Here is a 25,279-nt window from a genome sequence, read left to right on the forward strand (position 1 = left end):
CGAAATATATTGTAACAATTCTAAATGCCCTATACTAGGTCAAATAACATACATTTTAATTATCTGAACGGTTTAGGTTTTTAATTTTTACAACTAGAGCTAAAACCATATCTGATATTTATTTTTAAAAGTCAAAAAACTAAAAAAATATAAAAAATTCTTCCTGTTACCACGGCGTTATCATAACAAAATGAATTGTAATTTGAGAAGGCCAGTCGTATTTATAGTAGCGGTATTTTATACTATTTCTATTAATTTCAATATTAACTAGTTTCTTAGTAGGGGAACTCCGCACATTTCAAAATCGGAGCTCGTGTCTTGGCATGAAAAAATAAGTATTTTTTTTATTAGAATCGTAAAATATTCTTTTATATTACTTCGAATACAGTAGCGAAGATAAAGTTAATTAAAACATCGATGAGGAGAAGTTATAAGCAAAACAAATATTCGTTTAAAACACGTTAAAACTTCTTGAAAAAAGTGTCATGCAAAATTACTATACTTGCATTACTTTAATTTATTTTTCGTTTTTTGTTACAATATTACTATTTTTAATTATTGTAACCTAAACATAACTTTATCATAATGTTGTTTTTAATTTAGCAGTTACAGTGATGAATTCTATCAATTTAGAATTTAAATTCATTTTGAATCTTGCCTAAATTTATAAAATTGTTTTTATTTGAATAAAATACTAATAATGCAATTTTATTTTGACAATATTTAAACATAAATAGCTCGTTTCTCTGCTAGGTGTAGCGACCACGTTTAGTTTCTTCCAAATAAATGTAAATATGTTCGTTAGCGTGTTTTAACAACTGTTGTTTTGTCGTTATATCCTATCTTTTTGTTTTAAATATTTCTAAATCTTCGCTACCGTAATCGAAGAGACAAATAAAGTTATCAAAATTATGATATATAATATATATATTATTATTTTTGTTATAACATTGTAATTAATTAAACAGCCATACTGATAGTAAATACAAGTAGAATGATGGACGACAGCCTTATTTTTCTTGAAGTGCCGTTAATGTCGACATGTTCAGATATTTCTTACTTTCAAGATATCAATGTTTATTCATGTGAGTATATTGAAGAAAAACATATAAATATACTTTGGTGCTAATGAAGAAACTCTCTTACCCCACAAATAATTAAGTGTTTTTTATGTGGTAAGGATATATTTTTTGCAATATTTTCTTTGAAATAATATTTTTGCGTTTTTTTGTGTTCATTTGTCAAATTTTAACATTGACCACAAACGACCTGTCTGTAGATTTTTTCTGATTTCACATTTTTGTGTGGGGTAAAATATAAAACAGCTTATTCTTTGCTTTAGTAAAACTTAGTAGCATTTATGCTTTTACAAAATTTTCCACATTTTGATTTTTTTTAGATTTGGAGAATTCAGCCAGCGCTGAAAACATTTCTTTTGAAGAAGCCGGAGGTGGTATACAAGTTGTTCATCAACTAAGGAAACATCATATTTACTGGTATATATATATCACTGTTTTGTAACATAATTAGGCAGTTTTATACACTGTGGCCAGTGGCGCAGCCAGGGGGGGGGGGGGGGGGTTAGGGTGTCGCGACCCCCCCCCTATTAAACCAAAAAAATATATAAATTTTATTTATATATATATATATAATTGAAAAAAAATATATAAATTTGAAACTTTTTTGATAAAAAAAACCCTAATTTTTTTTTCCGGCTGCGCCACTGACTGTCTCTGTGGATTATACCTTATAACATTGGTGTGAAACCTACCAACCGGGGCCAAGGGAGGCCTGCAAAGATACGCCACATATTTTTATTAAATTATTTAATGTGACAATAAATTTATGTAGTAGCTGTCTTTGGAAGTTTATGTGACCAAACTTTTCTGCAAGAAGATACAGGTAGTAACGTTAAAAAATGAATAGATGTTGTAAGAGGGATAATATCTACTGTCGTTTTTTACCATTACTACCTGTATTTTCGCTTTTGTAAACTTTTTCAATCTTGATTAATGTGACTGAAGAAACAAAATAAAGTTACTTAACCATTATTTTTGTTGTAGGAAAACATCTGGCAACACGTTAGAATTATTTGAATATGCAACAAACACAGATATGCAGCAGATTCAGTTTCGAATTACTTTTACTGGTTCGAAGATTGCTCCAGGTATGTAAGAGTCTTGTTAACACATGTGTGAATGTTTTAGCATGTATGTAGGGATGCACATTACAGAGTAATTGGGTATTCTAGGATATCCTAGAATACTTTATTTCAAATCTAGAATTTCGAATCTTTTTATATTTATGGAAAAAATAATTTTACCCACATAAATCAGTTTATAGACTCTTTCATAGTAGCCTTGTTGGGTCATACCTGTAAAATGATCAAAAATTGTACTATTGGGTAGCTTTTGCGTCATGAAACGTATAGCAGGCTATGAAAAGACATTGCGAAACGTTTACTCTCGAAGGCCCGCAAACACAAAAATATTTTTTTTCAAAATTATTAAGTTTCCAAAATTGGTAATATAGTTTATGAGATGAAGTGTGATGACGTCATTAAATAGAATACAGAATCCCAGGAATTAGATTCGAATCTCATGGATTCGAAATTCTGTAATGTGCATCCCTACATGTATGTCCCTGTGCAATCACATAAACTGTCACCCATACATTAAGAAACAATTTTTCAAAAAATCCAAATTATTTTACTTACAAAATTACTTGGTAACTCGTCAGTAGGCACAACGTGCATAAAACAGAACATCCGTGTAATAACGACTGTCGTTGCCCTGCCACACGGGGATAAGGCAAGTTACATTCATTCTTTCAAATTTGGATGTAACATTATGCGTGCCTGAAATAACCATGTTTTTTAAATTTTTATTAAAAACATAAGTTACATTCATTCATTTATTCAAATTAAATTTTTTCTTCAGGGTTTAAACTTGTAAATACTGGTGGTCAGCTTGTTATATTATGCGCAACAACTAATCGGGTGTATAAAGTACATCTTCCTATTTCAAGGCTTAAGGTGATTTTTTCTACTGCATTTATACACTTTGTCATAATAACCATAGGCGCCAAACCTGGGGTGGCAGGGTGGGCAGGTCAACCCCAGAAATATTTAAACTGTATTAATCAGTAAATGTTAGAACCAAGAAGTAGTGTGATAGACTAATAGTTTACTTATGTTATAATCTTGAAGTATTTTTAACCTGTAAATAAAATAAACTTATTAGCCTATAATTGTACTTTACAATAGAACCTGCTGATTTACACTTCAGCTGTATGTTTTAATATGATATTTTAGTTTGATTTTTTAGTTTGTTACGTTTTCATAGCACTAGATCTTTACTACACATCTGTACATATTTATATTATGTTTATGGTGAAATTGGCCCCGTTTGCTGAATGCTATGCGATTTTTATAAACAACATAAAATAGCTTTTGTTTTTATACAGACTCTGGTTATAACATTATCCAGGAGCTAAAAAAACACACTAAAAAATCAACATTTTTTCACATTACAGGAGCGATATTTATTGAGTGGATTGAGCACCTCTCATTTTGAGAATGCAAAAAATCGTTTTGACTTTGATTACCCCGACAACATTGTAACAGCGTCAGCGTGTCTGTCGACCGCTCATGCTACATTTGTATTTGCTCTTATGTCTGGGGATCTTGCTGTAATAAAAATGTTTGAAAACGGTAAGTTTTAATTTAGAACAGGGTGTTTCAACTTTAAACTTGGGGTAATTTTCTTTTAAATGTAAATAGGTTTTAAACTGAGAAACTGTAAGCGTGTTTTAACAACTGTTATTTTGCAGTTTTCAATAAATATCCTGCTATTTTAGGTAAAGGATCTTGCCATTTAATGAAGAAAAACTCCCGAATATCTCGGATATGGTCTGGCCTCAATCCTTGGGCCGGTAATACCAACTTAGAATCACCCAACGATCTCGCAATATTCAACATAAAAAAAGGAGATCAAAAAGTTATTGCTATTTGTAAAGATCATAAGATACGAGTTTGGTCCTGCAAGGTGAGAATGTATTTAGTTTGTTTAATTTTGCGTGACAAGGCAACGACAGTAGGTATAACTCGATTGTTCTGTTTTATACACCTTCTGCCCGCTTACAAGTTACCACATATGTAACTTTGTGAGTGGTGGTTAATGAAATGAATGCAACCTATTTATAATTGCATTGCATGGCGGGCAACGACAGTCGTTCTAACACAGGACACAGGTGTTCTGTTTTATATGCCTCCTAATCCTGCCCGCTTTCAAGTTACCACGTTTATTTTTTTTTTAGATCTTTTAATAAATTTATTTTAATGTATTTTGTGGGTAATTGGTATATTTAACTTTTTATGTGTCGATTGGCTGACAATTTAGACAACCCATTAGTGACCACTGGGTTGAAGCAGTTTTTGCAAAATGTTCTGCTCAAAAACACATTCAAACAGCTTTGATATGTCTACATGTAGAATGCTTCACATTTAACTATTCTCCTCTAGTGTGTCCATAGATGCCCAACAACTAACATGACATTATATTTTCCAGAAACTTGACTGTGAAGCACATTTCGATGCCACGTTATATTTGGAAAAGATTCCTGACTTGCTTGAAATTGGTAACATTTTAATCGAACTATTTATAAACTAATTTAGGCCTTTATTAAACTATGTCTTTTACAAAATTGTGCCATCTTAGATTTTTTTGTTCATTTGTTTATTACACAAATTATCAATCATATTTATTCCCCAAGTTTATAATTTTCCGATTAAAAAATATTCAGAAAAGCTTTGCACCATGACTTTGTTTCATTAACAAGCCATTTTTGAATCCCTCATAGTCATCAAACAATAAGTTTATGGTATTTTAATATGTTAAGTTTAAAATTTCAGGTCAAAATCATCAAATTCGCGTTTGTTCAAACTTGGAAACCAAAAAATTTTTCTTCTGCATTCATCTTCTGTTTTCCAACGAATCTGTTTTGTTGAATTTTCAGGTAAATTTAGTTCATATCATGTTAAGCACAATTTTGTGTGAAAACAAAATTAAAAAAAAAAAACTTTCAAAATTTTACTCATGATGTATGAAATAATATTTTAAAAAAGTTGTGTAAAACATTACTGTTATAGCAAAATACAAAAACAGATTTTAAAGGGAACGAATTTTGTTTTTTTTGTGATTTAAAAGGTCGAATTTTGTGATATGGTGGATATATATGGATAAATAGTTTTTTGCAAAAAAAGTTTTTGCCCATTTTTTTTGCAAAAGGCAGTTTTTTGCCCATTAGTAAAGAACAAAGCAGAAGACCCATGTTAAAATCACTATCGTTTCTGGCCACTCGAGGATAAACAAGTTACATTCATTCATTTCAGTTTGACCCCGAAACATGCGACATACACCACCTATCCACATTATACTGTCCATGTCAATCTACCACCACCATACAACGACTGGTGGATTTCCAACTTTCAAGCGACAATCGGTTATGGGCGTTGTGGCAAGACACTGACGACCAACCAACACTAGCTGTTTGTGACATCATAATAAAAACCTGGCATGAAGTGGCGATGTCGCAACCGCTCTCACCTGAGGTAATTTCTTTGTTTGTTTAAGTTAGTGTGGACAATTTGTTTGTCAATGTAAGTAATAAATGACATTTTCGTCTCTTTGGTCACGATAACTAAGAACGGGAGAGTTTACAAAAGCGAAAAAAGGAGTAGGAACCACAAAACAACAGTTGTTAACTTGTTATAACATGATTATTGATAAAACATAAAAAGAAATATATTTTGTTTTGGACAAAAGGCGTCAAAAAGCAGTTTTATAATTTTTCGAATGTTCTTTAATCTTTATTTACTACAAAGTGGGACGAGAAAGTATAGATTGAATAGGTGTCCCATCTTTCCCCACCCTACTAAATACTTCTTTTTAATAACAATAAACACACTCAGGTCACCATACCCTATCATTCAAGTGTGCCCGAAGAATTCTTGAAGAAAATATTCGATCCCCGGAAGTTTTGTACGTCATCCATTCGTAAAGCTCTCAGCGTCCACCAACGAACCCCACTTAGCAGTCGCAACCCTTCAATGAAATCCCTGCAAGATGATGTTGTAAAACTAATGGAAACAGAGGTACATATATATATATATATATATATATCATATTTATTAAGTGACTACTTAGTAGGGTGCTATACCACATATATATCATATTTATTAAGCGGTGTAGCTCCAACATATATTTTTTGGCAAGAATAGTATAAAATTGCAAACAAATTTGCAGAAACTGGAAAATTTATGTATCTTAATAAAGCAAGTCATCATTTTCTCGCATTTAACAAAACAAAGGAAGTTAGAGTAATTGGCCTCCAACCCAGAAAACACGCAATAATTTGTAAAAGAAACAAGAACCAGAAGATATAGTTGTGAGATTAAGGCCCTTAGGGGTGCCTGGAATGTCATGTCAACCCAACTTTTGAAACAGGGGTGACATCATAAGTGTTAACGCCACAGTTTTTACAAAAACATTTTTAACCTGCTTTAGGGGATACCACTCCATCAGTTTGATTTGCGTGCGTTTTTTTTTTCAGACACTTTTTTGTTTACTAAAACTTGGTGGTACTTTTAGATCAGTTTGGAGCTTTTTTATATATACCAATTTTCATTTTTATTGGTATGCCTATTTTGTTCATTTCATACTAATACACTTCTAATTAAATACAGGTTGCTTACAATCTACCTGATGAAGACAACTTGAAACAAAGTCTTGATGAAATCCAACTCCTAACATGGTCCACCTTTTATACAAGTTGTGTACAATATCAACAATATGCTTCTAAACCTATTGCTATAACTAATCCAGACGGTTGCATCCCTACCATTGTGAAAAAGGTAAGTTTTTCTTCCCGGTCATTTATCTCAGAGGTAATGAGTTCAAGGCTCGTCGTTGCTATTGTGACTTTATGTGTCCTTGGGCAAGACACCTAACGACAATTGCTACAACCCAGTGGTCACTTGTGGGTTGTCTTAATTGTCAGTTGTACAAGGAAAACATTTCCCCATAAAATTACATAGGTTGTAACTCGTAAGTTGGCACAAGGTGTATGAAACAGAACACCTATGTTATAATGAATGTCGTTTTTTTGGACACGCGAGGATAAATAGTTTCCCTTTATATACATTATATTATATGCAACTTAATAGTGGAGAGTATAAATTTTCCTTTTTTGTAAATGGTTTGGTACAAAATGGTGCAACTATATGGTTTGTATGAGCAAGTGTGTTTGGGAATTTACTGTATTTGCTCCAACCCGGCAGTCACTAATAATTTGTCAAATTTGCCATTCACCGAAAAACTAATAATTAATAATAAAAAGTCTACATAATATATTTTAGCAATTTTTATTTGTGATTCAAAACAAAACTTTGAAGATATTTTCCTGCCGTTATAAATTGCCCCCTGAACCTTTATTTTTCACAAAACTCGTTTACGAATAGTTGATCCATTTTCTAGGGTTATGTTTCCCAACAAATTCCAGTCTCAATGCTTGAAGCTGTATGTAGAGGGGTGGATGCTTCACAGCTTAAGTTCCTATATCCTGTTGCTGATGGTGAGTCTAATGGTTTGGTATAAAGACTAATATATTCTACCATGGTGATGTCCCACAGCGTGATATGTCATGGGACCTGTGAGTGTTACCCAGCCATGTGAGGATAAATAAGTTACATCCATTTATTCATTCAGATAGTTCCAAACTAAGACTGTGGCCAACTGCGCTAACCACTATGCCACGGCGCCGGACAAGTAATTTTAAAATACTTTAGAAAAATTTTATATTCAATATTATATACATCTGGTATATTTTTTCAGATTTAGTATTCACTGATTTGGTTAAGTTGCTCAATTGTTTATCATTGCTGTCCTCTATACTTGGAAAAGAATATTTGGAAGAACTTGCACAATCTGTTCAACTTTGTGACAATCCAGCTACATTTATACATGGTGCTATGGAAGACATCAAAGAATCTATTAAGTTAGTCTTTTATGTTAGTTTAAAACCACAAGTTTGAGGTCACCTATTTTAAGTGACAATTTTTAACAACAAATTTAAAGCCACATTTTTTAAACTATTTTTTAGGCCAAAAAATTTAAGCCATAAAATTTAGGCCACATTAATAAAACACAACCACGAATCCAAGCCACATTATTAAAATGCAACAACTTGTTATAGGGCGGTCGTAAACCCACAACTTTCTTGAAAAAAAATCCAAGTTTGAAGCCACTAGTTTTAACCCCCTATTTTTAACAACAAATTTAAAGCCACATTTTTTTAACTATGTTTTTAAAGCCAAAAATTTAGGGCCAAAAATGCAAAACTGTAATTTTAAGCTTTAAATTTGAGCCACAATTTTTAAATCCAAGACACATTAATAAAAATGCAACAAATTGTTCAAGGATCCCAAACTCACAACTCTCTTAACAAAAAATACTTCAATTTATCATTTAAATAACCCAATTGAGCACACCATCACGATTTAGTGAGAATTCAGATGAATCAGAGTTGGAAGATTACATCGGTCAAATAGGAGATGTAGTTTCAACAATAAATGCTTTACTTCTGTGCCTTGAACCTGGACAAATACAACATGAATTGGGTAGGCTATCTGTTTTGTGCGTACTTTAAAAATCGAAAAAAAATGTATGTATTTATCAATGTTTGATGTGTGGTCACGTTTTTGTGCAATAATAATAATTTTATATTTTTGGCAATAATCTGTATATATTTATGACAGCAATTTTTGTATAAATTTTTTTATTCTTTTTTTCATTCTTTTGTTTTTAAGCATAATTATATATATTATATGTATATTTTTTTTATATAAAAAATTTTATTTTTATTATTTATATTTATTTTCCCCTGGTTTTGCCATTATTTACAGCAATAATTTTCACAGACCCCACCAACTGCTGTGCTGTTAAGTCAGACTTCGGGTTGGAACTTCTACTCAGTGCAACCCATCAGTATGTAGAGGACAGGCTTCACCTGGTTTTGCTACTTTTGATCGTTACCGTCTTGTTTGACGAATTACAGGAAAATGTAAGTAGTTTTGCAGGCAAGAAGTTCATATTAATCAATAAACATTAGGAATTATATTTTTACATTAACGCATTTTTTCGATATTATATTTTTTACAATATTACATTTTTTACAATATTATATTTTTTACAATATTTTATTTTTCACATAAATATTATTTTCAAGTTCTCCGAGCGAGTTGCGATCTACGTTCACTCTTACAGCGCCATCATGTGGGCGGTGTCAGCCGAGAAGGAACATGTTCCAAACACTTCAATGTGAGCTGCATTTATTTAAATAAAACTTTTAAAATCTTACAACTAAATTTAACGATTTTAAGTAAAAAGTAAATCATTTTTTTATACCGTTGTTAATTTTTGGGGAAGATGGGACACCTTTTTATTCTATTTTCGTGTCTCATTTAGTAGTAAATCAAGAACACACAAGATGAATTATAAAACCGAATCCTCACAACTCCCATAGACCGTTGTTAATTGTTTAAAACTCGATCAGAATATTTGGATATTATGTGCTAAAGGTGTCCCCTTTTTCCCCACCCTACTGTACATATAATATATAATATATATATATATAAAAGTAATAAGTTATATTAACTATTAAAACATTACAGAGAACACACCCTGCAGTCACTTTCTGTTGGTGACAATAAAAGCTCTTCACGTACTTTGTTGGAGGGGTTTCTTAAAAACGAAGGGGGGAAACTTCTGTGTTGTATTTTGAGGGAAAATTCGGAGCAGTTTAACGGAGTTATTGACAATGCTGTTATCCCAAAAGCTATTGCTGGAATCATACAACTTTTGTAAGGATATAGATTGTATTTTTAATGTTTGTTAATTGAATTTTAACTGATTTACACTGATGATGGACCAAGTTACTGTCTGGATACTAAATTCATAATCAGCAGATGTTTCGGACAGTAACTTGGTGGATAGTAAGTTAGTAAACTCTTTTACACTGATGGTGGACCAAGTTACTGTCTGGATACTAAACTCATGATCAGCAGATATTTCGCACAGTAACTTGGTGGATAGTAACCTCTTTTACACTGATGGTGGACCAATTTACTGTCTGGATACTAAACTCATGATCAGCAAATGTTTCGGACAGTAACTTTGTGGATAGTAACCTCTTTTACACTGATGATGGACCAAGTTACTGTCTGGATACTAAACTCATGATCAGCAGATGTTTCGGACAGTAACTTGGTGGATAGTAACCTCTTTTACACTGATGGTGGACCAAGTTACTGTTTAAATCATAAGACATTTCACTTTTAAATTACTATTTATTATTTTAAGTTTATTTATCCTTTCCCAATGCATTATAATTTACACCTAATATTCCATTGTTTTTTTTCAGATGGCCCCTTGGTCCAACCGTATCATTCCCAAAATATCTCTTCACAAATTCCCTATTTGGCTCTTTGCAATATTACATCAATGTGAGACTAAACAAGTGGTGTGATTTTAGCCCAGCATATATTTCATACATGTTGGCGTATTGCTACTTGCATAATGGGCAGTACAATAAGGTGGGTTCACTATTTCACTCATTATGAAATGTTGGTACATTATATGTAAACGAATGAATGTAACTTGCTTTATCCTTGCGTGGCCGGAAAACGACAGTCGTTATAACACAAGTGTTCTGTTTCATAAACCTCTTGCCAGCTTACGAGTTACTATGTGTATTACTTTGTGCCTGATTTTTTGGGGATTTTTTTATTTTATTATTTAATGACCACTGGGCTGAAGCAATTGCATTGGGTGTTTTGGCTGTAGACGACCACAATGGTAGCAGCACGAGTCTTGAACCTATATTCTCTGCTAAACCACCTAATCAATGTGCTACAACAGTTCGGCGCAGTAGCATATTGGTTAGCGTGCCTGTCTCTTACCGATAGGTAATGAGTTCAAGACTCGTCGCTGCTACTATTGTGGGCATATGTGTCCTTGGGCAAGACACTTAACAGCAATTGCTTCAACCCAGTGGTCACTAATGGAATGTCCAAATTATCAGCAACAAAAAAAAGAGAAAATCCCCGCAGAAATAAATACCCACAAAGTACCATACATGGTAACTCGTAATCTGGCACAAGGTGTATGAAACAGAACACCCGTGTTTAACGACAGTCGTTTTCCAGCCAGACGAGAATAAAGTAAGTTACATAACAGCCCGAATATTCATACTAACAATGGAAATTTTGTTCCAGGCTGTCCATACCTTTATACAAGCTGGTGGTAAAGCTGGAATGGATGGAATGTTAATTGGTAGCATGCTGGAACTTGACTTGGAGGAGCAACTAGCTGAAAACGAGATTGAGGTTTTGTTTTACACCAAGGTGAGACATTTAATATTTTTTTCTTATGTTTTAAAATGATAACATAATTTTTTTAATTTTTTGATAAAAACGATAGCGAAAATCATGTTATTTAAAGAACAGAGAGAAGGGAATTAACGGCAAAGTGAGAGTTGTTAAAACACGCTCTGGATAAAAGGATAAAGTGACATTGCTGTCACGGGACATTTGTGACTTAAATTCCAGGTCCCATCTTGCCCCAACTTACAGGGCCTAACTTATATAGAATAGGCATGTCTATGTTTGGTGTAATAGGCTAACTCTGCCCTATATCTTAAATTTTCTGATGTGTTTTACCATATGACTTTACCTATATAGAATATCGCTTTAAAATTTGGAGTAGTGGACCAACTCTGGTCATACCTTTTGGCCTGCTAATGTTTTTCTGTATGACATCACCAATATAAAATAGAATAAAAATTACTGGTTAAACAAAACTCATAGAATCAATTAACGCGTCTTAAATATCTTTTCAGGTTTTAGAAATTTTTGAGAAATTAGAACTCGCCGAACAAGTTATAATTTTGGCGAAACATGCAATTTCAAAAGCTAGCGTTAAAGATGACAATATGGTGAATATTCTTCAAGTTATTATATTTCAACTTTACCTTCCAATGCTACCATTTGGTGGGGAATATCTAGTTTGTTACATTTGGTGGCAAAGTTTTTAAATACAGGGATAGGCATGCGTTTTTGTGAAACAAATCTAACGAATTAGTTGATATTATGTACTGGTTAATTCACTGATAAATTTTAGGGTACTCTTATCTACCCTGCCACCCCAGGTTTGGTGCCTTTGATTGGATTAGTAGTGCCACCAGGTGTCTTGCTATGTATCGGCCTCAAAGGTGGCGGCATCGAGCTTTGAACCCAGTTATCCTATGATTACGTTGAGTCAGTCTACCATACACTACTACTGTTTAAAACCTATGTTTTTTAATACTGTAGAAAACAATTTTTCGGTTAATATTTTTTTATTTAATTTTTTTATAATTTCATAACTAAAATATTTTCCAGCCAATTCTATGTTCAAGCATGTTCCGTCAGTGTTTGCAACTCAATAGATTCAATGAGGCTTACAAAGCTATTTTCCTCAATCCAAGTTGGGAGCATAAGAAGGTCAGTCAGATGATGTTTTTAACTTTAAACCATTTTTTTTAACTAGTGTTTTTTTTTAATTTAATCTACATGCAGGACTCTATTATATTTTAAATTCTAATTTTTTTTAAATTTAATTTAATTTTAAACAACTTTTTTAAATTTAAATATTTTTTTAATCAATAAAAAAGTTTTTTTTAAATTTAAATAATATCACTAATGGGAACGCCTTACTCTACTTTTTTTATGTACCATTTTTGTGAACCCCTGTTTTAGAATGAAGTTATGTCCAGAGCGGTTAAATTTGTTGTGACAGAAGTTCAGTTTTATAAATTTTAAATATTTTTTATTTTAATAAAAGATTTAAATATATATTTATTGTTTCATTTCAAATACACGTATTATTTATATATCTATTTTTTTCACATTTTTTATTGTAAGAAAACATAAAAATATATGTTTAATTGTTTTATTTTAAATATATAGGCCTATATATACAATTTTTAAAGAATTTTTTTATAATATTTTTTAATACAAATGTATATATATGTATTATTTAAATGAAATTTTACGAAAATTTATATTTCTAATAGGATTGCCTCAGAATGCTGGTAATGGCATTATGTGAAAAGAAGAAATATAAACTATTAGTTGAACATTCGTATGATGATATGCATGTCGAGGTAAGGACACTTAAGTAATTTAAATAATCTTTCACGGCTAATCTGGTATAAAAAACATAGTGTATTTTTGACAGTTGCAAGACTTAGATTTTCATACCCGACGAAATCTTGCCAATGGCAGACGAAACGTCGAAAATACACTACGTTGTACAAGACATGTAACGGCAATTGCTTCATTCCTTATGGGTGTCTAAATTGTCAGCCATTTATAAAATAAAGTTTAAAAAATCCAGAAAAAAAAAGGTTAAAAAAACAAAAATGTTTTACTGTTAATTCCCATCTCCTGAAAAAACATTTTTGATAGTTTCGATTATGTTAGTAATATCTCCTGCTACTTTGCATCTAAATTAAATAAAAATCATTTTTTGTGCAGGTTGTCAATATATTGGAGCACAGAGCTCGTTGTAGTGACCTTTTGAACTCTCGACACAAATATTACGACTTGTTGTTTTCGTTTCACGTTTATCGTGGAAATTATGGAAGGGGTAAGTGTATACAGTAGGTTGGGGAAGATGGGACACCTTTTCATTCCATTTTCTTGTCCCATTTGCTAGTAAAGTAGTAAACAAAGAAAATTTATAGAAATATTTGTTTTGATTGTTTGTAACAAATGGTTACCTTACAGAAAATTACAGAAACTTTTTATTTATAACAATCGTACCAGAAATACCAACTTAGATTTATCTGTGAGCCATGGAACACCCGTGTTATAACGACTGTTGTTTCCCTTCTACGCAAAGATAAACAAGTTACATTCATTCCCGATTTACTTTTTATAAATCCGATCAAAACCCGATAATTTTTTCAATAATCCCTTTAAACACTTCAGCTGCAAGCACGATGTACGAACAAATGTGCCGACTCCAAAATGAATATTCAGCCTCCCCATCAGCCAATGTTCTCCATCTACAACATATGTGTCTTGTTTCAACGGTGTCTTGTTTACGACTCGTAGATAAGCAATACAGATGGTTGGTTCACCCAGTTGATAAAAAGCAAATTGAGGTAAAAGTTAGATTTATTAATAAAAAATTGCGAAAATTTTAGAATTTAAAAATTGTATTTGTTAGAAAATTATTAATCTTGGCTTAAGTATATGAAACTTTGAAAAAAAAATGAAACATTTTTCAGAATATTTTTTAATGTTTCGTTATATTTCTGTCGCAAAATAAAAATTGTATATTTGAATACAATAAAACAAAAATGTAATTGTAGAAGAATTAAAAGGTTTAGAATAATATATTAGGGCACATACTCCTCAAGTTATATCTCCAGTTTTCCAAAAAAAAAAACACCTACAAAAAGTAACATATGTGGTAACTCGTATGTGGGTATGGGGTGTATGAAACAGAACATATAGTAGGCTGGGGTAAGCTGGGACACTTTTAGCTCATAATATCAAAATATCCTGATCGTGTTTTAAACAATTAACAACGGTATATGGGAGTCGTGAGAATACGGTTTTATAATTCTGTGAATTTTCTTTGTTTATTACCAAACGGGATTAGAAAATGGAATAAAAAGGTGTTCCATCTTCTCCTTCCTACTATATATTGACTATACTATTATTGTTCCACTAACACTACGCAAGCATACATTAAGTTTCATTCATTCAAAATTTTTATTTATTATAAATTAGCTTAGTCATATTCAGTAAATTGTTAGAACTTCTTATTTAACATATATGATAAAAGTATGTATATATATAGAGTAGGGTGGGGGAAGATGGGACACCTTTTCATTCTATTTTTTCGTCCCATTTGGTAGTAAACAAAGAACATTTAAAGAATTATAAAACCGTATCCTCACGACTTCCATAGACTGTTGTTAATTGTTTAAAACACAATCAGGATATTGGGATATCATGAGCTAAAGGTGTCCCATCTTACCCCACAGAACTCTATTATATATTAGAAAATAAACGACTGATTATGACTTTCCAGTTCACTGGTTGTCGCTCACCAAAACGTAACGCTGAAGGGGAGGCACTCCCGGTGGAAAATTCGCAACGAAAAATTCGTCTTGTCGAATTTGACCAACTCCAAAATGAACTTTTGTTACTCGAATGTCGGATGAAACTTGCATTAGATGAAGAGGTATTGTGGGGCAAACGTGGGGTGGTATGGGGGGGGCTGACCCGTTATGGGTTTAGCCACGCTTTGATTTAATACTTTTATTCAAGTAGCTTTACCTGTAGCGTGGTTGGGTATAATGGCAGCAGTTTTGTACTTTTGTTGCGAATTCTCTTTTTTGTTGTTGTATTAATTAACCTAATCTTCGGTACTGTATTTTTTCGGTGGAAAGTGATTAGCGCGCCTGCCTCTAACCCAGAGGTTGTGGGTTCAAGGCTCACCGCTGCTACAATTCCTTGAGCAAGACACTTAACACCAATTGCTCCAACCCAGTGGTCACTAATGGGCAGTCCAAATTATCAGCCACACATTAAAAAATTAAAAAAAAAATCCCTTAAAAAAATAATCACTTAAGGTAACTTACAAAGTAACATACATGGTAACTCGTAAGCTGGCCGAACATGCGAGGATAAAGTAAGTTACATTCATTCAAATAGGTATTAGAACACTTGTATAATCATATAATAACAGGTTCAAAGCTAAAGTACTAAAACTAATAAACGTTTTTTTTGTTAGAATGAATTAAATGTGGGCGCTTCTGCTTCTGAAAAAGAAACTTTGTCGTTGCTTGTGCATTCGTCTTATTTCAACGACGCATTTATTATTTGTGACAAATTTAAGTTAGATAAGAAATCTGTCTTTGAAGTTATGTGCACGAGGTAAGTACCTCATGCTCACTGTTGAGTAATAATATGAGGGTCTTCTTATACACCAGACACACATGGTGTATTCATACACCTCATGCTCACTGTCGAGTTATAACATGGGTGTCTTCTTATACACCAAACACACATGGTGTATTCATACACCTCATGCTCACTGTCGAGTTATAACATGGATGTCTTCTTATACACCAGACACACATGGTGTATTCATACACCTCATGCTCACTGTTGAGTTATAACATGGGTGTCTTCTTTCACACCAGACACACATGGTGTATTCATACACCTCATGCTCACTGTCAAGTTATAACATGGATGTCTTCTTTCACACCAGACACACATGGTGTATACGTACACCTCATGCTCACTGTCAAGTTATAACATGGATGTCTTCTTTCACACCAGACACACATGGTGTATACGTACACCTCATGCTCACTGTCAAGTTATAACATGGATGTCTTCTTTCACACCAGACACAAATTACTCTAACATTTTCACCCAGATGTATTTACGCCTCCTACTCAAACGACGATGCCCAAATATGGTCGTGGCTGAAAAAGAACGAGATACGCTCCAGCGATGCTCACTCAAGCGCGTCCGACGTCGCGTGGAGGTTTCTCGAAACCTCGTTATCCGAACACGGGGAAATTGAAACGCACAAAAGTTCGAACTACCGAGCTGTGCTACAAACGTTGTTATCATATAGTTACCCACTACCAGCATGGTTTGTTAAGATATATAAGGTAATTTGTATTTATAATATAAGGCATTAAGTTTGTGTAATATTTTGTCTTAAATATTTTTTTTATTGAAAATAATTATCTTTTTTTTATTCATAATATAAGATATGAAAGTTATGTGATACTTTTTCTAATTTTAGGTATTTTTTTGACTGAAAATAAATATTCAACTATAAAATTAAGGACATTGTAGTTGTTTTATTTTTTTTTAATTTTTGGTTGGTGTATTACTTTTTATAAATTAATAAACAAAATAAAAACCTTAAAATAAATCATTTAATTTTTTTGTCGAAAAAATAATTAGTTGAATGAATGAATTTAACTTATTTATTCCTGTGTGGCTGGCCAATGAAAGGTGTTATAACACAGGTGTTCTGTTTCATGCACCTCGTGCCAGCTTATGAGTTACCACGTATGTAACTTTGCAGTGATTGTTTTCCTATATGTGGTACCTTATAAACAGGCACGAGATGTACGTGCCAGAACACCTGTGTTATAACGACTGTCGTTGCCCTCTAAGCACTGAAAAATACATTACATGTATAAAATTAAATAAAAAATAAATAAAAATGAAAATTCTTTTTTTCAGAAAATCAACTGCCCAGAATTAATCCGAATGTTGTTGTGTTACGATTGGTTGGAGCTTTCAACAACATTATGTGTTGATTATATGAATGCTGTGATGGGAGTTTCACCCGCTGAGTTTGGTATCCATGTAAGTTAATGTTATAATTTTAACTGTTACCTTTGCTACCAGGCAAAATGTAAAATAATTTTTGTGGGGCTTATAGGTTTTTAAATACCATTTAAGCAGAAAAATTAAAATATTTACTATTTTAATAACGCTTTTACAATACTAAAGGAAAAGTTATTGTTGCTAAAAAATCATAACGGCTCACGCAAAACATAAATATAAAAAAAACATAAATAACATATATATATAAAAAACATAGTTTATTGGGCAGTATGTGCTTTACTAAAAAAAATGATTTATTTTTGACTGCTTGAGTTATATTACTTAGGGTAAGATGCTCCATGTTTTCATTCAATTTTATCGTCCCATTTGGTAGTAAACAAAAACTATTTACAGAATTATATAACTGTAGGACTTTAATATTATAAATAATAATATATGGGATATTATGTGCTAAGAGTAACTACACAGCACTACTACTATATATTATGCAATATGCATGGTAGAAAATTAGCAATAGCAGTAATTTTCCACAAAATTACATACTTGGTAATTAGTAAGTGGGCATGAGGTGTATGAAACAGAACACCTGTATTATAATGACTATCGTTTCCCAGCCATGCAAGGATTAAGCAAGTTACATTTAATACAATACAGTAAATATATCTTTATTACATCACAGAGTTCATTATTAAACATAAACAAACAAGTGTGGAGTCCTCAGAATGAAATTTCCCAACTTCTCTCTGTGTTGGATGATATGAGACATGAAGAGAAATATAACAAGGTTTGGGAATATTTTAATATATCGGTTTGTACCACTATGTGCACATGTGTATCTGACGCAGTGGTTATAGCGCTTGCATCGTAACTAAAGGGACAGGGTTCAAGACTCGACGCTGCTACCATTGTGGGCGTATGTGTCCTCGGGCAAGACACTTACCGGCAATTGCTCCAACCCAGTGGTCACTAATGGGTTGGAGGGATGGTCAGTGAGCGAAGTAGTTTTATTTTCTAATGATTATTGTTATTTATATTTGCTACAATAAAAAAATTCTTAGTTTTGTACTATTTATTATATTTATTTTATATTTTCTGGTGTTTTGATGTTTTAGCACACCTACAAAAAGTTGTTTAAAAAATGTTTCGGGAAATTAGTTTGCCAAAGTTTGACTATTAAAAAAAAATTTAAATTAAATAAATAATTCATCTATTAATAATAAATTTATAATTTACATTTTTTATCAGCTTTACAATACTCTGTTTTCCAAACGTGAGGAATATTTTGAAGAAATAAAACGAGTTTCCGCAACCGACAGATTCCATGCATCCATGGTCCATTGAAAATCAAATGTTTGTAAATCCAATTATGAGCAGTTTTGAGAAAAAGTGCTTTTTGCGATTTTGTAAAAACAGTTCAATTTTTGTACCAATTGTGTAAAGTGTCAATAAAAACTGCCTTTTCTAAAAGTGTGTTTTATTTGGTTTTACATGTTTGGTTTGTCCTGAATCAATATATAACATAACACAACATTATAAGGAAAGTTTAAATTATGAATAAATGAATGTAACTTACTTTATCCTCGCGTGGCCTGAAAACGACAGTCGTTATAACACGGGTGTTCTGTTTCATACACCACGTGCCAGCTTAAGAGTTACCAAGTATGTTACTTTGTATGTGATTATTTGGGAAGAATTTTGGTGTTGATTCTTTGCGTTCTTTAAACAACAGGATCTTCGCAATCGTTTTCGAAGAGATAAATAAAAGTTATGTTATCAACGTTGTTACTTTGCAAGCATATTTTTGTTAAGCTTTGTCTGCTGCTGTCTGTTCGCTGCTTCTTTTGCAGGCATCGCGTGTTTGCTGTTAGCAAACGGAGTGTTGACATTTGAGTTTCCGCTATTAATGATTAGGCTTCATCTGAAACGGTATATGTAAGTTACACCATGAGAGCCTAGTATTAGTTTTAGACAAGTTTCAAATACAGAACAGGTGTTTGGATATTTTTACGACTGTCGCTTTGTTGCCAATTCCCTTTTCTTCGCTATTTTAAATAATTAATCTGATCTTCTGTATAACTAGAGATGAAAAAACATATTGTTTTTATGCTGTTTTAACGTCTATGCCTGAAGTCGATTAAAAATAGCTGACTTTGTGAATACAAATAAAAAAATGTCAGAATGGTCAATGGTAAACTCATACAACCACCACGGCTGTGCTGTTGGGCAGTTCGATAATGCACGAGGTTTTGATTTGTCAGTTAAATGTCGGACGTTAACCGTTACAGACATCAATAACAAACGAATACAGGTAATCTAGGCAAAGTTGGTTTAGCAGCCACGCTTTTATCTGATACATTTATTCAAGTAGTTCTTACCTGCAGTTTGTATACAACTAGTATTGTCGTTTTGTTTCTAAATCTAATGCAAGTATGTTGTTTTACGGTTTGTTTTGACGTATATAAATACAGTTTTAAGGCGGGCACGAGGTGTATATGAAACAGATCACCCGTGTTATAACAACTGTAGTTTCCCAGCACCCGAGGGTAATGCACATTACATTCATTCATTTATAATTACATTTGTTCATTCATGCTTCTATTCCAGGTGGTGGACGACCAAGGAAAATATTTACACCACTGGAGTGTTACAGTAAACGGTTTACGACTCTGTCCTTTAAATCTACGAAGGCAAGATAACGAAGTAGTGGCAGCTGTAGTAGAAGGGTGTGCGGTGCTATATAACTGTCCTAATGTTACAGGTTAAGATCACTAAAGTATTGCTGTTTAAGAAATACTTTAGTTAGAGCGTTTGCAACGAACTCGGTATCGCTTTCATTATAGACGTGTGGTTTTATAGAGTCAAATATTAATTTTCCAAATTGGTATATAGCTACACAGAAAAAAATCATCCACAAATTCACATATGTGGTAATCCATACGCTGCACGAGATGGGCACCTTTTTTAAGCCATCTATTCATTCTGTGTAATCGTTTTATTTGGTAGTAAACAAAAAACAGTCAAAGAATTATTATAAAACCGTTATCCCACGACTCCCATTGACCGTTCTTAATTGTTTAAAACACGATCAGGATATTTGGATATTATGAGTTAAAGGTGTCCCCTGCCCTGATATATGAAATAATAAAACAGCCGTGTTATAAAAACTTAAGTTCCCACGCTACGCAACATAAAAAAGTTACATTCATTCAATGGTGTTGCCCGCCAAGGGCTTAAGATTTAGGCAAATATGAGTTGACTTGTCCCCCTACCTAATCTGAACATATTATTTTACAGATTTCCAAGGTATAACGGTCAAGTTATTGCATACATTCGGCAACGACGATCTCGTTTTTCCACGCAGCATACTCGTTAATAGTAAAGACCAATACGTGATAAGTGATGTAGGTCGACAGCGTGTAACTGTACATGACGTGTATGGCAAGGTGTTACGTGCCATTGGTAAGTTAACATGTAGTAGGGTGGGGTAAGATGGGGTTTGTTTTTGTTATCTTTTATTATCCCACGCAGTAAACAAATAATTTAACAAGATTTATCCCCGCGAGTCAAAAAGAACGTTGTTAATTGTTTATAACTAGATCAGTAAATATGGGTTTAAGGTTCTAGCGGTATCCTATTTTACCGCACAATACTATAACACGAATTTGATTTTTGAATGTCGTAGCAAAAACTTGATTTTTGAATGTAATAGTTTTTGAAGTAGAAAAACGAATTGTTGAAACACCGAAAAGACAGCGAAACAACAGTCGTTTAAACACGCTACCTGTCAACTTTGCGACACTTGTATGCAGCATGGTTTATAAAACTACATGCTTGGTATAAAATATTGTATAGAGTGCATTCATTGAATTAAAGTTTAAGGTACATTTTGAATTTAGCACTTATTTTGATGAAACATTAAAATAATTAGTCGCTAATTATGCGGTTTTAAATCTAAAAATTTAGTCTAAAATTTATAAATATATATTATGTTTTTATTATATTCAAGAGATTAAAGAATAAATGCTAGAATTAAAAACTGAAATAAGTTCGAAAAAAGGCTCCCAATAAACCAACAACAAGACAACTGTTCTTGAACCTCTGTGCGCAACTACCTGAATAGGTATCCTGGTCGCGATCCTTTGTCGAAAAATTCCCCGAACTCATGGCCGCACCTAAAAACATATAAGTCTTTTATGTTCAATATAAATATCTCTTCAGTATAGGCTTCAACATTAGAAACGCAAATAGATTAGTTTTAATTGCCACTTTTTGACACCTGTGGAATGATTACTAGATAAATAAACAACGTTTCGAAACTTACTGGTTGTTTTGTCTTACCTGCATTACCACTGTAACCGGATATAGTAAGTGCATACAGAGGCGCCCCCGACACAACGAAGTTGCTAAAACGAAAATATTTTTGATTATCTTTCTTTTAAAAGTATTTTCGGATAAATTACCTGTAAACTGCATGACTTTTATTGCCGTCAAAATCTTCCAAGTCGACTCTCATCTCGTATTCATTATTAGCTGTCAAATTGTGGATCACATTCAAGCCTACAATGAAAAGTTAGATAGTCCATTAGGAAAATGGCCAACATGGTTTTATATAAATAAGATTCTATTCTTACCAAGCCAAAATTCGCCTTCCAAACCCCCGAAACCGGAAACATAATCGTTCCAACCCCTAAAAAAGTTTTCTGAGCCGTCTTTACGTCTTTGAAATACCTTTACAAAGAAGATTTGTTGAAATATTAAAACCAAAAATGATGTACTGTCCACATACCACCCAACCACCGCCATCAGTTACTAAATCGCAATAAACTTGAACGCCAACTTGTGAACAAGGATTAGGGTATATGGTGTAAACTCCGCCTTTCGACCAGTTCGGTTTCCTTGTTGAGACATCCTGGCACGAGCGTGGCATCAGTAATTCTAAGATATGAATGAATATGTTTTATGTAATTTTTTTATCTTTGCGTGGCGGTGTAACAACCATCGTTATAACATTATAACATGCACCTCGAGCGCAGTTATAAATTACCACGTGTGTAAGTTTTTGGCAGATTGTTTGCGGCGCCGTAGCACAGTTGGTTAGCGCGCCTGTCTGTAACCCAGAGGTATTGGTTTCATAGCTCTTCGCTACTAAGAATATGGGCGTACTGCTACCACTGATGTGGGCGTATGTGTACTTGGGCAAGACGCTTAACGACAATTGCTCCAAGCCAGTGGTAACTGATGGGTTGTCCAAATTATCAGCCACACATACCAAAATAAAAAAATTCAAAATCCGTGGTATAACGACTGTTGTTTTCCGCCCACGCGAGGATAAAGTGAGTTACATTCATACAATTTCAAATACTACGTACGTTTCATGTTGTTTACTTCTTCTCGAAGCAGACGATTTTCGCTTTCTTCTCCACAGCCAGTGCATAGTTGCCCTTCCTCTCCCTTTTGTCCCTTTGGGCCCACAGGTCCAGTAGGACCTCTTTTACCTGGTGGGCCAGCCCGCAGCGCAGCGCCGTTCGTAGTTTGAACTCCAAGGACGTGACCGCATTCCATACGACAAGATTCAAGTGTTACTTGGCCATTTACAAAACAAACGAAACTCAGAATGAACACAGACGATAGCAATCGAAACATAACTATATTATGTTCTGGTTGTACGCAGCCTAATGAGAAAGAAAATGATATTTGTAAATCCAATATGAGAAAAAAATGAACCTCTTTGTCTAGTAGCCCACACCCTTAAACATAACGTTTGTACATGTTTCTCTTTTGCTAAACTAAACAATTAAACTTTAGCGAAAATCATTTTACCAACTGCCAGTGGCAATCAACTACCGTGTGGGTAGTATAACTTCAACTAAACGAACCAGTGCTTTTGCTCAAGTTTCGTGTACTTATTGTACTTATATTAGTACAGGCTTGCTCACGACTTGAGATCAGTTAGGAGCTTTCATTAAAGCTTGACGTGGTAATATATTTGTTCGGACCGGTCCCAATTCAATAGACGGAACAAATATATCACGACAATAGAATTTAACAACGCGGGGTAACTCGTTTTGCTTCATCAAAACAACTTTGATTGATTGTGAAAAGTTCCAGCAAAATACCAATCCAACCACGCTTTGGCAAGTAGTTTGATAAATGACGGAAGATTGGTTTCCGCTCACTCGAGTGAGCACGTATTAAACTAATTAGCATAATATTAATTAAACCTTTTACTGCAACAGTCGACTAAGCTCGATCAAAAACAAAACAGAAGTAACCTTCTGATTTAAGTCGGCATTGGTGACTGTGTAGCAGTAGGTGAATGCATTTATAAATGTATTATAATTCATGAAACTTATTACGTATGAGGATTGGGTATTTGATAAAGAATATATAATAGGGTAGGGAAAGATGGGGCACCTTTTCATTCTATTTTTCTCAAACCATTCGGTAGTAAACAGAGATCATTTAAAGAATTATAAAACCGTATCCTCAGGACCCGCAAATACCGATGTTAATTGTTTAAAACACGATCCCGATATTTGGATATTATGTCCCATCTTACCCCACAGAACTCTATATGTAAACGTGTTGTAACTGGTTGTGCTGGTTTGTATATTAGACCTGTAGACCTTTTATTACCACGCAGTAATTAAGTTATGTGGGGTAGGATATAAAAATCTATATTTTAAAAACACCGTTTCGAATGAACGAATCTATATTACTTTATCCTCGCCTGGCCGGAAAACGATAGTTGTTAAAAACTGGTGTTCTGTTTTATACACTTCGTGCCAGCTTACGAGTTACAATGCATGTTACTTTGTGGTTATACAACAGGTCACAGTGAAGATACAATGCGATTCAACTGGCCTTACTATATGTGTGCTGACAGTAAAGGTCGTATTGCTGTGTCCGATTCACACAACAGATGCGTGAAATTATTTGATGAAAAAGATTTCAAATTTATTTCTTCTTTTGGGGAGAACGAGCTCACGTGCGCCACCGGTGTTTGTGAAAGTTTAGACGGAAGGTAAAGTTTTACAAAATAATAAAAAAAAATGCTAAAAGTTTCACCCATAAAGTTACAAACGTTGTAACTCGTAAGCAGGCGCAAGGTGTATGAAACAGAACATCTGTGTTATAACGACTATCGTTTTCCCGCTACGTGAAAATAAAGAGAGTCACATCACGGCCTACCAGAGACATAGTCACATTCATTCATTTTTTCAGGTCGTTTTACGTCGGGGACTACGATACTAAATCCCTCATAGAGTATTCAACAGATGGTAAATACATTGGACATATTGACAAAGACATAACAACACCTACCGCTGATATACAAATAGACGACCGTGGAAGGATTTTCACAACAACAACGGACGGGTTTTACGTGTACGCGAAATACGAACAAAGATGAACTTTTTTTGTGCTGCGCAAAAGTTGTTAACAATAACATGCTAGATGTACCTTTTGTTATGTTGAAAATATAGAGTGGGGAAGATGGGACATCTTTTAGTTCTATTTTCTCGTCCCATTTGGTGGTAAACAAACAATTATAAAACTGTATCCTCACGACTCCCATAGACCGTTGTTACTTGTTTAAAACACGATCAGGATATTTGAATATTATGTGCTAAAGATGTCCCAACGTTATACTTAGCAAAATATTAGCAATTCGTAAAAAAGTCCTTTCGTAAGCTGGTGTAAAAGGCACCATCTTTCAAACATGAATAATTAAAACAGACTGTACGGGTTCGAGGCTCAATGCTGCTATAATTACGCATATTT

General features: G+C 33.4%; 3 protein-coding genes across 3 annotated transcripts; 2 read left to right on the top strand and 1 right to left on the bottom strand.

Annotated features, from left to right (window-relative positions):
• Nucleotides 1-924: 924 nt before the first annotated feature.
• LOC149726356 (nuclear pore complex protein Nup160-like) lies at nucleotides 925-18,964 on the top strand. Its single transcript, XM_089889819.1, has 30 exons — nucleotides 925-1,085; nucleotides 1,400-1,496; nucleotides 2,064-2,167; nucleotides 2,940-3,034; nucleotides 3,535-3,712; nucleotides 3,859-4,046; nucleotides 4,569-4,638; nucleotides 4,913-5,016; nucleotides 5,393-5,611; nucleotides 5,972-6,154; nucleotides 6,746-6,913; nucleotides 7,536-7,632; nucleotides 7,893-8,055; nucleotides 8,562-8,677; nucleotides 8,978-9,120; nucleotides 9,286-9,377; nucleotides 9,731-9,919; nucleotides 10,480-10,651; nucleotides 11,333-11,461; nucleotides 11,956-12,051; nucleotides 12,497-12,598; nucleotides 13,171-13,260; nucleotides 13,634-13,745; nucleotides 14,090-14,265; nucleotides 15,204-15,356; nucleotides 15,909-16,051; nucleotides 16,563-16,803; nucleotides 17,390-17,515; nucleotides 18,177-18,281; nucleotides 18,743-18,964. Exons 1-30 carry the CDS (start codon nucleotides 995-997, stop codon nucleotides 18,836-18,838), a joined length of 4,038 nt encoding a protein of 1,345 aa, XP_089745945.1. The 5' UTR covers nucleotides 925-994; the 3' UTR covers nucleotides 18,839-18,964.
• A 116-nt stretch (nucleotides 18,965-19,080) lies between these two features.
• Nucleotides 19,081-25,246, top strand: LOC149726357 (uncharacterized). The gene is made up of 5 exons (XM_089889843.1): nucleotides 19,081-19,805; nucleotides 20,102-20,255; nucleotides 20,792-20,956; nucleotides 24,329-24,521; nucleotides 24,722-25,246. The coding sequence occupies exons 1-5, from the start codon at nucleotides 19,668-19,670 to the stop codon at nucleotides 24,906-24,908; spliced, it is 837 nt and encodes a 278-aa protein (XP_089745969.1). The 5' UTR covers nucleotides 19,081-19,667; the 3' UTR covers nucleotides 24,909-25,246.
• LOC149726358 (microfibril-associated glycoprotein 4-like) lies at nucleotides 21,527-23,164 on the bottom strand. Its single transcript, XM_089890336.1, has 6 exons — nucleotides 22,867-23,164; nucleotides 22,284-22,432; nucleotides 22,129-22,225; nucleotides 21,958-22,054; nucleotides 21,836-21,900; nucleotides 21,527-21,669 (listed from the first exon to the last, which is right to left on the bottom strand). Exons 1-6 carry the CDS (start codon nucleotides 23,138-23,140, stop codon nucleotides 21,527-21,529), a joined length of 825 nt encoding a protein of 274 aa, XP_089746462.1. The 5' UTR covers nucleotides 23,141-23,164.
• Nucleotides 25,247-25,279: the final 33 nt, after the last annotated feature.

The sequence above is a fragment of the Ciona robusta genome, chromosome 12 (assembly GCF_009617815.1).
Source record: "Ciona robusta chromosome 12, ASM961781v2".
NCBI lineage: Eukaryota > Metazoa > Chordata > Ascidiacea > Phlebobranchia > Cionidae > Ciona > Ciona robusta.

Coding starts and splice junctions, on each gene's coding strand:
- LOC149726358 (XM_089890336.1), bottom strand. CDS start 23,140: ATGTTTCGATTGCTATCGTCTGTGTTCATTCTGAGTTTCGTTTGTTTT. Junction 22,226..22,283: donor CTGATGGCGGTGGTTGGGTG/GTATGTGGACAG, acceptor TTCTTTGTAAAG/GTATTTCAAAGACGTAAAGA. Junction 22,055..22,128: donor GGAAGGCGAATTTTGGCTTG/GTAAGAATAGAA, acceptor TTTTCATTGTAG/GCTTGAATGTGATCCACAAT.
- LOC149726357 (XM_089889843.1), top strand. CDS start 19,668: ATGTCAGAATGGTCAATGGTAAACTCATACAACCACCACGGCTGTGCT. Junction 19,806..20,101: donor TCAATAACAAACGAATACAG/GTAATCTAGGCA, acceptor CTTCTATTCCAG/GTGGTGGACGACCAAGGAAA. Junction 24,522..24,721: donor TGTGAAAGTTTAGACGGAAG/GTAAAGTTTTAC, acceptor TCATTTTTTCAG/GTCGTTTTACGTCGGGGACT.
- LOC149726356 (XM_089889819.1), top strand. CDS start 995: ATGATGGACGACAGCCTTATTTTTCTTGAAGTGCCGTTAATGTCGACA. Junction 4,639..4,912: donor TCCTGACTTGCTTGAAATTG/GTAACATTTTAA, acceptor TTAAAATTTCAG/GTCAAAATCATCAAATTCGC. Junction 8,678..8,977: donor ACAAATACAACATGAATTGG/GTAGGCTATCTG, acceptor TAATTTTCACAG/ACCCCACCAACTGCTGTGCT.